The sequence below is a fragment of the Microcebus murinus genome, chromosome 16 (genome assembly GCF_040939455.1).
Source record: "Microcebus murinus isolate Inina chromosome 16, M.murinus_Inina_mat1.0, whole genome shotgun sequence".
Lineage (NCBI taxonomy): Eukaryota > Metazoa > Chordata > Mammalia > Primates > Cheirogaleidae > Microcebus > Microcebus murinus.
In genome coordinates, this window is record NC_134119.1 from 52,741,111 (window position 1) to 52,751,943 (window position 10,833).

General features: G+C 49.1%; 1 protein-coding gene across 4 annotated transcripts in view; it reads right to left on the minus strand.

The window, feature by feature from the left end:
* Positions 1–10,447, minus strand: part of TBC1D14 (TBC1 domain family member 14) — a 126,094-nt gene extending 115,647 nt beyond the window's left edge. For 3 of the 4 annotated variants that reach the window (XM_075992939.1, XM_075992940.1, XM_075992938.1), the window contains exon 1: positions 9,984–10,163. Coding sequence is in view for 1 of the 4 variants with exons in the window: in XM_075992941.1 (XP_075849056.1) it covers positions 10,421–10,444 (24 nt within the window). In the remaining 3 variants the exon portion in view is untranslated. Of the gene's footprint in view, positions 1–9,983; positions 10,164–10,420 lie in introns of those variants that run through there. The other variant, XM_075992941.1, reaches the window with a different exon arrangement.
* Positions 10,448–10,833: the final 386 nt, after the last annotated feature.

The window sequence follows — 10,833 nt, forward strand, 5'->3', positions numbered from 1 at the left end:
GGTCAGGAGTTCAAAACCAGCCTGAGCGAGACCCCGTCTCTACCATAAAAATAGAAAGAAATTAATTGGCCAACTAATATATATAATATAAAAATCAGCCGGGCATGGTGGTGCGTGCCTGTAGTCCCAGCTACTCGGGAGGCTGAGGCAGGAGGATCGCTTGAGCCCAGGAGTTTGAGGTTGCTGTGAGCTAGGCTGACGCCACGGCACTCACTCTAGCCTAGGCAAGAAAGCGAGACTCTGTCTCAAAAAAAAAAAAAAAAAAAAAAAAAAAGTGAAATTATAAAGGTGCTGCAAAAAAATAAGATGTTTCTCTAACCTACAGAGAGAAAATTCAGTTCATCCTCTGTAAGAATATGGGCATCAGCTGACCACACATGAACATGTTTTAAATGTTTCGTGGCTCACAATGCCCTGGGCTGGAGCCTCTACCCTAGCCACAGGTCCCTCAAAGGCAAGGCCACTGCACACTATCTCTGTGTCCCCCGCTCTGGGAAAATCCATCAAGTTGCTATGTTATGAAACAACAGAATTCACAAAAAGAAGAGGCAGGTAGATTCAAATATATACAAATCTGAAAGTTCTACATTTTTTAATTGAAAGGAAAATACAGTAGGAAACATTTTTAGCACATAACTAAGAGCTTATCTTAGACAATGTCAAAGTAATTAGAATTATCAAAACATAATCAACACTCTAACAGATGAAACTGGCAAAAAGCCATATACATAAGAGGAAATCCTCACACCAAATAGAGCTGGGAGCCTCTGGAAGGCCCAGCTGAAATCATGGCTCTACCACTTATCAGCTGGGGCAACCTCAAATGAGGTGCTTATTCTTTCTGAGCCTCAACTTCCCTCCTCCCCATCAATAAAAGGAGGTGATGCCATATAACTCACAGCCTGGTCTGAGGATGAAAAAATGAGATTTGGTGAAAGCAGTGGCAAACCCAGCACCCAATACACAGTGGGTACCCAACAAACAAGTGCATTTCCTCTACTTCCTAGCCACATAAAGAGCTACAGTACCTGCAAAAACTGGATTTAAATTGTTACAAGAGAGATGTGGGTTAGCCCACAAGAAATTCTGACACTAGAGTAGTCAAGGAACACACAAAAGTCTATGTTTCCTAGGAAAGTGCGTGGGCAAACAGAAGCATCCACTCATGTCTATGGAATTGGAAACCATTTAAGTGAAACTACTGAATTTCATTCATGACAATCCAAGGACCTCTCTCTGAATAGCTGCCACGACAAAAGCACAGGGAAGCAGGAAGCAAGACTTGGAAGAGCCCAAAGCCATTTGGTGGTGGTCTCTTTCTCTACTGCTCTTTTCTGCCTTGGGGGCAAGGGACAGTAGCCTGAGGGCCTATTCTAGGGAGAAGCTGAGTAACCTTTGAGGCCTTAACTGGTTCCAACTCCAGGTTAAGTTCCTTAAACCTCAGAAACAGTGGGTCAATCTTGGGGAAATAAACCTAAAAGGAAAAAAGCACTTCCGCCTGCGATACTCTCTAAAACCAAACTCTGCACGAGCCAAGGCCACCTGTCCTCAAGCCCTTCTACCTGGTGCCACCAGTACCATAAAAACAGAAGCCACACTCCAGGCCAACTGCATTCTGATGGTGCCCTGTATGGGGGAGATTGCAAAAACAAGGTATGTGCTTCTGAAATAAGGCTGAAGCATGACTCTAGAAGATGGCCAGGAGGCCAGCTGCAGATGGCCTGCCTCCAAGTCCCACATTTTCTAAAGTCACACTGAGCCTGAATTCCCCAAGCCAGCACACAGGACCCTCCTAATGTGAATGCCTCCCCAACCCTGTGCTATCATCTTCCCCTCTCTCAACATCCAGCCCTACTGTGTCACCACCTGGGGAGTGCCCTCCCCAGCTAGAAGATGAGGGGGGTGCCCAGGGCTCCAGCAGTGTGTGGCACAAGGAGGCACTCAATTAATGCGTTCAAAAGCTACCTCCTCTGAAAAGCCTTCCCCAATTCTTCCAGGAAGCTGCAGGGCCTCCTTCCTCCAAGGCTCTTTTTGGCCACACTCCACCAGAAACAACTGCATTTTACAATTGTTCTCACATCTCTCACCCCACTGGATTCTACACTTCAGGCAGGCACATTCTAATAGTTTCTGGATACCACAGCCTGTCTAAATGACTGGTGTGGATTAAGGATTTAAAAATCTACTTGCTAAATTAATTATTACTGACAACTAAGTTCTTGACAGGGTAGGTTTGAAGGACAATCCCATTAACACCTGCTCAGAGCTGAGTTACACTGGAACCTGGTGAGCTCTGGAGTTAACAATACAAGGAAGAAAACACCCCACCATCTTGTTCCCAGCAGCATTTGTGGACAACAGACAAAGCGACTATGCAATGACCTTCCTATATATCATGTCAGGTACCAGACAAGACAATGAGGAACACTGTCAACACTTGATGGGTCAAGAAAGTGAAAATTCCTCCCTCTACATTTGTTTTCCAAAGCCCAAATCAAACGTCCAAGTGACACCATTTCCCTGTAGCAGCAACTATCACAGTATGCATCCTCAGATGCTCAGGTAAAGCACATCTGAGGAACGGCCCCAGCACCTAGCCCAGTACTCTGCCATGGGAGGCACCAAATACAAATTTAATAGTGATGAGTCATCACTTTCTGGAGAAGAGAAAAACATGCAAAAGGCAAAGTATGCAGAAGAAGAAGATCATTTTTATTTCATGCAACAAGACTGTCAGAGTCTTATTTACCTGTCATAACACTAAGTTCCACAGCAAGCAAAGAGTATAACTGCCCTGAGGGAGCCAAACAATGGTCACTCCACCAGGGCCATATCTTTAGTTCAATACAGTCAGAAAGTAGACAGCTGTTCTGCTGGTGATTCTGGATGGGTCCTTGGAAAACAGTCTATATAGAAGCAGCAGTTTGATTTTTCTTCTCCTTATTGTTTCTTTTTTTTCTTCTTCTTCTTTCTTTTCTGCCTTGGGGGCAAGAGACGGTAGCCTGAGGGCCTCTTCTAGGGAGAAGCTGAGCAACTTTTGAGGCCTTTAACTAGTTCCAACTCCAGTTTAAGTTCCTTAAACCTCAGAAACGGTGTGTCAGTCTTCGGGGAAATAAATCTAAAAGGGAAAAAGCACTCCCGCCTGCAACACTCTCTAAAACCATTATTATGGTTATTATTAAATATTATTTAAGGCCCGGTGTGGTAGCTCACGCCTGTAATCCTAGCACTCTGGGAGGCCAAGGCAGGCGGATTGCTCAAGGTCAGGAGGAAACCAGCCTGAGCAAGAGTGAGAACCCTGTCTCTACTATAAATAGAAAGAAATTAATTGGCCAACTAATATATATAGAAAAAATTAGCCGGGCATGGTGGCGCATGCCTGTAGTCCCAGCTACTCGGGAGGCTGAGGCAGCAGGATCGCTTGAGCCCAGGAGATTGAGGTTGCTGTGAGCTAGGCTGACGCCACGGCACTCACTCCAGCCTGGGCAATAAAGCGAGACTGTCTCAAAAAAACAAACAAACAAACAAAAAATAAATAAATATTATTTAATAATAACTATAATAATGGTTTTAGAGAGTGTTATTAAATAAAATTTAATTATTACTAAATAAAATTTCCATCTGAATTTGTCCTAGTGATTTTTCTCTTCCTTAAAAAGCAGCGGAACAGGCCTCAAGCAAAGTCTTCATAAACAGTTTATGAAGCCCAAACCAAATGATTTAGTTATGCTCCCATGGGGGGGGGGGTGCACTCATTTGTGGCTTCAGGGAGAAGCCATGCTGCCCTCTATGCAGACGCCTTCCAGCTTTCTCTTCCCTGTCCAAGCTGCCTCCTCAAAGCCCCATCGGCAAGGGGGCACTGCTGCTCTCTCTGATCCTGGAAGGCTGGTACACTCACCTTTGCTGCCAAGCCTCCCATCAACCCAGCTCTTTCACTGATTTCCAGATTCTTACTAAAGGTCAAGCATGCACAGCTCATTTCTAATCAGCATGGCCTGAGGGCACATGTCACAGAGCCAAAGCTTCAATAGGACAGGACCAAGCCTGTAACATGTGACACAACACCAGAGCATCTTCATACAACTGCAATTTAATGAGTACCAGGCACTGTTCTAAACTCTAATACACCATTCTGTGTTATAGCCCCTCATCAACCTTATGAGCTGGGTATTATTGCCCAGAGGAGGAAATTGAGGCTTGTGGCTTGCCCAAGGTCTCCACTTTTATGTGGCAGAGTTGAGCTCAAACCCAACCTGTGACTCTAAGGCCACTTAGTAAGCTTTGCTGCTTACAAAGGTCTATCGCAGACATCAGGCACCCCCCTCTAATTCTCCCTTGTGAAACAGCAGACTGTATTCTACCATTTTACAGATAGGAATAACAAAACTAGGCTGAGAAGGATGCAGCAACCTGCCCAAGGTCTCACAGGCAGGGCCCACCTGAGTCTTCTGTCTCCAACACCAATGTCATTCTTCGCAAAGCCTCTCAAGGGTCCTCTGTGTTTCCTAGTGAGAATTCTGGTGACATTCACAGCCTCCTCACAAGAGTTGTCGCTCCACTAGGCCTTCCCCTCAGCCCTGGAAGATAGGACTATTCAAGAGAAATAGCCCAATTGAGCCTCCAAAATGAGGCTGTAAGACCAAAGAGAATCCATTGAATCGTGTGGCTCTCTCATGTGAATTCGCCTGCTTTCTAGAGGGCTCCACAAGTACCAACCACCATGAGTTTCTTTCTCTCTATTTTTTTTAAATGTCCTTCAGTTTCACTTTTCTCTTTCTTGATTCAAGACCTGGCTTAGGCAGAAAGGACCAAGAAGTTCCTCAATCTTGGTGCCTTGAAATTAACAATGAACATGAGCAGCTGCTTCTGTTCACCAAGTGCGCCTGACATGTTGGGCACTGTGCTTAATGTTTATGTCCACTATGTGACCTCCACAACCACCCAAAGAACTTAGCATATTATTATCATTTCACAGACAAGAAGAATGAGGCATAAAGGGTTATGTATAATAAAGTAGCGACACTGGGCTAACCTGAGTCTGACTCTAAAGTGCTTACTCTTCCCGCTGCTATACACGCTGCTTAAAATAATGGATTAATCGGCATTATGCAGAAGGAAAAGTTAATTATAAAAGTAGTCTGGTTTTTCAATGGGTTATTCTTTAGGATAAAAATAATCCTAAACAATTTTTCTAGAAGCTCATATATTCCTCTGGAAGGCTAATGGCAACTTCCAAGTACCTGAAACTTAACACAATGCTTTTTAAATAAGTTTCAGTTCATGAATGTTTCAGTAAACCAGGCAGAAATTGGGATTCCTATTGAGGGTCCCCAAAGGCTCCTTTACAACCCTAAGAAAAGACATTTAACTTACAGTAGCCACTGTGATTATGTTTAAAAGGCATAAGTGGGACATTTTAAATTAAGGACTTTCAATGCAAAATGTTTCAGTTACACTTAGTAATTTACCAAAACTAATTTTCACAAGTACCTGTGAATTGAGTAAAAAGCAACTGATAGGTTAGGAAGATATTCAGACCACTTAAGGCCAATATAATTTATAATCTTAATTATTAATAAGAGAAATCAGGCTGAACACAGTGGCTCATTCCTGTAATCCCAGCACTTTGGGAAGCCGAGGAAGGAGGATGGTTTGAGGACAAGAGTTTGAGACCAGCCTGGGAAACATGGCAAGATCCTGTCACTACAAAAAAATTTAAAATTTAGCCAGGTACAGAAGTGTGTGTCTGCAGTCCCAGCTACTCAGGAGGCTGAGGCAGGAGGATTGCTTGAGGCCAAGAGTTTGAGGTTATGGTGAGCTATGATCACACCACTATACTCCAGCCTGGGCAACAAAGTGAAACCCTGTCTCTAAAAAAAAAAAAAAAAAACACGGAAAAGAAAAATCATTTACTGAGCATTTACCACGTGCCAAACATGCTAGGTCCCATCACATGCTTTCATCATCACAAGCCTGCCAAGGGCACTAAAAAAACCATGAGATTCAGGCTGGGGCGCAGTGGCTCACGCCTATAATCCTAGCACTCTGGGAGGCTGAGGCGGGTGGATTGCTCAAGGTCAGGAGTTTGAAACCAGCCTGAGCAAGAGCAAGACCCTGTCTCTACTATAAATAGAAAGAAATTAATTGGCCAACTAATATATATAGAAAAAATTAGCCAGGCATGGTGGCACATGCCTGTAGTCCCAGCTACTCGGGAGGCTGAGGCAGGAGGATGGAGATTGAGGTTGCTGTGAGCTAGGCTGACGCCACAGCACTCACTCTAGCCTGGGCAATAAAGCAAGACTCTGTCTCAAAAAAAAAAAAAAAAGAAAGAAAAGAAAAGAAACCATGAGATTCAGAGAGAATAAGTTACTCACCTAAGGCCAGATTCAAAGCTCATATACATGGTCTACTAGAGTAGTTAAGAATACAGGCCCTAGGCCGGGCGCTGTGGCTCACGCCTGTAATCCTAGCTCTTGGGAGGCCGAGGCGGGCGGATTGCTCAAGGTCAGGAGTTCAAAACCAGCCTGATCAAGAGCGAGACCCCGTCTCTACTATAAATAGAAAGAAATTAATTGGCCAACTGATATATATATATAAAAAAATTAGCCGGGCATGGTGGCGCATGCCTGTAGTCCCAGCATCTCGGGAGGCTGAGGCAGGAGGATTGCTTGAGCCCAGGAGTTTGAGGTTGCTGTGAGCTAGGCTGACGCCACGGTACTCACTCTAGCCTGGACAATAAAGTGAGACTCTGTCTCAAAAAAAAAAAAAAAAGAATACAGGCCCTAAACTTTGTGATAATCTATAAGCTGAACACTTAACAATTTTTACACTTTTGTGTACATATGTTAGTTAGATCAGCAGTCCCCAACCCAGTGGTGAAAATATAATGCAAGTTCCAGAAGCAGACTGCCAGAGTTCACATTCTAATGCCTCCACTTACCAATTATGTGACCCTGGACTAGTTTCTTAACTTCCCCATGTCTCAGTATTCTTGTATTGTAAAATGAGGATAATAACACACCCTATCTCATTAGGCAGTTGACAAGATTAAGGGAAGAAATCCACATAAAACCTTTAAAATCATGCTTGGCTGAATTAAGCCTTAGAAGATGTTGGCTGGTGTTATTCTTTCCTGGGCACCGGATAGAGCTAGCCAACTCAGCCCCACAATTTTAGCAGCCTATTTGCATATGCAAGCCTAGACACAGCCAGGCTATGTCTACAAGGCCATACTGTACAGCTTCTTCCTGTCACTAACATCTCTCCTCACACTTGCTATGTAGCATTGGGCCTCAACCTTCCAATCTGTAAAACAAAGCGATTAGCCAAACTGATACACACCCCTGAGGGCCTTCCAGCTAGACAATGAAGAATTCTAAACAACCCTGGCCCAAGAAACTTTCTTTATATTTAGTCCTAAAACAAATGTTAACACACTCATTTTTCTAAAATCCTCTTGTATTCTCTATATATTAAATGTCTATACTGAGAGCTGGGCACAATGGCTCACACCTGTAACCCTAGCGCTCTTGAGAGGCTGAAGCTATAGGATCGCTTGAGGTCAGGAGTTCGAGACCAGCCTGAACAAGAACAAGACCCCATCTCTACTGAAAAAACAGAAGACTTAGCTAGGCATGGTGGCACATGCCTGCAGTCCCAGTTAGTGGGAAGGCTGAGGGAGAAGGATCGTTTGAGCCCAGGAGTTTGAGTTTGCAGTGAGCTATGATGATGCTACTGTACTCTAGCCCAGGCAACAGTGTGAGACCCTGTCTCAAAATCTCCAAGGTCTTGAAGACTCCCCAAGCACCTATGACATGTTGGGCAGGCATCCGTTGTGCTGGGGCTGGGGACATTAAGGTCAGAAGCTCTGACCAATGGAAGAGACAGACTCAAACAAGCTACTCTGATTAGCCTTGTCCTCACTTTTACAGAGGCATTCTACAGAGTGCCAACAAAGGAATTAACCCAGGGAAAGTGGGAGGGAGGCAAAGTGGAGCCATGAACGATAGGAATTCACCCCACTGGATGGGGGAGTAGGGCAGAAAGAGGGTACCCAAGGCAGAGGAACTGCAGGGGCCAAAGGGACACTAATAGAAGCCAGGTGAGGCAGCACTAAAGCTGAATGTGAGAGTGGTAGGCTGGGAGCAGACTGTGAAAACTCAGTTGTACAAACAGGAATCAAGCCCAGCTCAGTGCAAAATGCTGAGTGGGAACAGCCAGGGCCTGCTGGGACTGCGGAGGACATCAGGTGAGGAGAGCATGGCCCAGTGACCTGCCTCAGTTTGAATCCCATCTCTGACTCTCTCCATCTGGATGGCTCCAAACCAGTTCCTTTATCCTTAACATTTCTCAGCAGGTATATTCACCCAATAACCCTCAGCACCAAGTGCAAGTCAGGTTCTTATTAGGGCTGGGGAACTCATTAGGATTGTAGAGCTCACAATCTCAAGGGTTCAAACACATATAACAACTAAGACAGCAGTAAGACAGCTTGTGGGCAGGCAGAGGGAAGGCACTCAGGTGGGACAAGAGATAAAAGAGGTCTCCCAGAAGCCACACTCAAACTTGAAATATGGGTTGGTACTGGCCAGATAAACTGGGCAACAGGAAGTGTTCCAAGAATGCAACTACCAGTGCTGGGCAGGCAACCCCATCCTCTATAAAAGCCAGGCAAGACAAGCACTAGGTGCTAACATCCTGCAGATGGCAGGGTGGGGAAGCCAAAGAAGGGCAAGAGAGTGAGTGCTCGGGCCCCAAGACACCACCGCCACTACCCTCCTCAGGTAGCCTCAGTAGGTAACATAATCAAGTTGATGCCCAGGAGCCTCCAGTAGTGGCAAACTGCACTTGGTGCGTATAGAATCCTCCAAAGCAAAGCTTCCAATTCCACGTTGGAGAAAACGGTGTCCACCTATGCAACTTTACGACAGAACGTTTCACTATCCTGGTCCGGGACGGTCACTAAAACGCCTACTGCCTCACCGATCTAGAGTCCGCAGGGCCAGTCCTGCAGCCTCCTGACCAGCCACCCTCGTCACAGCCACGATCCCACAGTTTTGAGACACACTCCTGCAGGAGAGGGGGCCCAAGAGTCCCACGACTCCTTCCTCAAGGCAGTGCCTACCCCACCGAGGATCGCTGGTCACAGGGCTCAGCTCCAGCCTCCTGGCCCTGCCAGAGGCCAATACAGAGGGTCCCTGGGCCAAGGTCTCTGCAGCCAGGGGTGGGGTACTTCGAGGCAGGGAGGGTCCCTGGCCCGGGGATAGGGCGTCCGAGTAGTGTGGGGGTTCAAGGAGTATGAGTCTCAGAAATGGGAGGGGGGATCGGGGGCTCCAAGGAGGAGGAGGTCCGTGGTCCGGGAACTGGGGGTCCGAGGAGGACAGGGGTAGAAGAGCCCGAGGTGGAGGCGGGATCCCTTGGGATTTGGGACTCTAAGGAGGGGTCCGCAGCCCAGGCACTCAGGGTCCGAGACGGAAGGGGCACCCTGAGGGGGGACTCTGAGGAGAGGCTCCGCAGCCCGGGAACCAGGGGTCTGCGGAGGACGAGGGTAGAAGGGTCCGAGATGGAGGGGGACCCCGGGCCCGCGGCTCTGAGGAGGAGGAGGGGGTCCTCTCCGGCCGGGAACCTCGCGTGCGCCAGGCGTACAGCAGCCTGCCATCTGAGAGGGAAAACTTTTCGCCGAGTTCCGGAAAAGGAGCACGTCCCAGCGCGTGTTTCCCAGAGGGGCTATCGAGCGCTGAGTGCCGCCCCCCAGCCCGGGAGGCCCCGCGACGGCCCCCAGGCGCCACCCCCGCGCTACCCTCGCGCAAAGAAAGCCGCGACCGCGCGGCGAAGGGCGCCAGGCGGGACGCGCACCCCGCGGCCCGCTCCCCTTGGCCGCCTCCAGGCGCTGGCCAGCGCTGCAGCAGGTGGCAGCGGCCCCCGCGCCCCTTGCCTCCCTCGCAGCTCCGGCCCTGTCCCCCTCAGGAGGCCCTCAGTACCGGAGTTAGTGCGGCTCCGACGCCATCCCCGGGACCCACGGGCCCGCAGCCCAGGCCCCGCGGGACCCGCAACTTGCGCGGCGAGGGGCGCTCGGCAGGCGGCGGGTCAGACTGGCAGGTGCGCGCGAACCGCCCGCGGCGAACAGCGGCGCGCGCCCTCGCCACGCCACGCCCCCACGCCTCGCCACGCCCCCACGCACTCTCGCCACGCCCCCTGAGGCAGCGTCAGCCCTTCCGCCCGCGTCGTCGCCTCCCGCCGCGCCTGGAGGTCGACGCTCGCCCGCCTGCCCCTCCTCCGGCCCGCCCACCTCAGGCCTCCAGAGCGGCGTCGCCGGCCCTTTTCTCTCCCGAGGGCCAACCAGAGCTGCGAGGGGAGCCCTGAAGGGGGCCTTTGTGCTCACAGCGCCCCCGCAGACACCCGACAGGGGCTCCCCTACCTGGTCGGCTCCACCCGCGGCCATCTTGGAAGTGGGAAGCGGCCGGGAGGGGGAAGGGCACGAGCAGGCAGGGACCAGGCCTGGGGAGCCGAGCGGCGGAGCTCATCGATGGGGCGCCCCTGCCTAGCAGGTGTGCGGGAGGGATGACGGGAACGTATAGAGGGAGAGGGAGGAGGTCTGCGTGGGACCTGAGCTTAGGCCCCGATAGATGGCCTGGGAAACGGCGCTGTGGCGTCCCCCGGCCTGGCCTTAGTCTTCTAATCTGTAAAATGGGCTTTCCTGATCGCTCATGTTTCTGGCGCTTTTATGCAGTGCCTAGCGCTGTAGTTCCCAAACTGGCCTGCACTTCAGTATCATTGGGGGAAGCTTTTAAAATTCCAAAGCCCAAGCAGTGCCCCAGGCCAATTAAATCA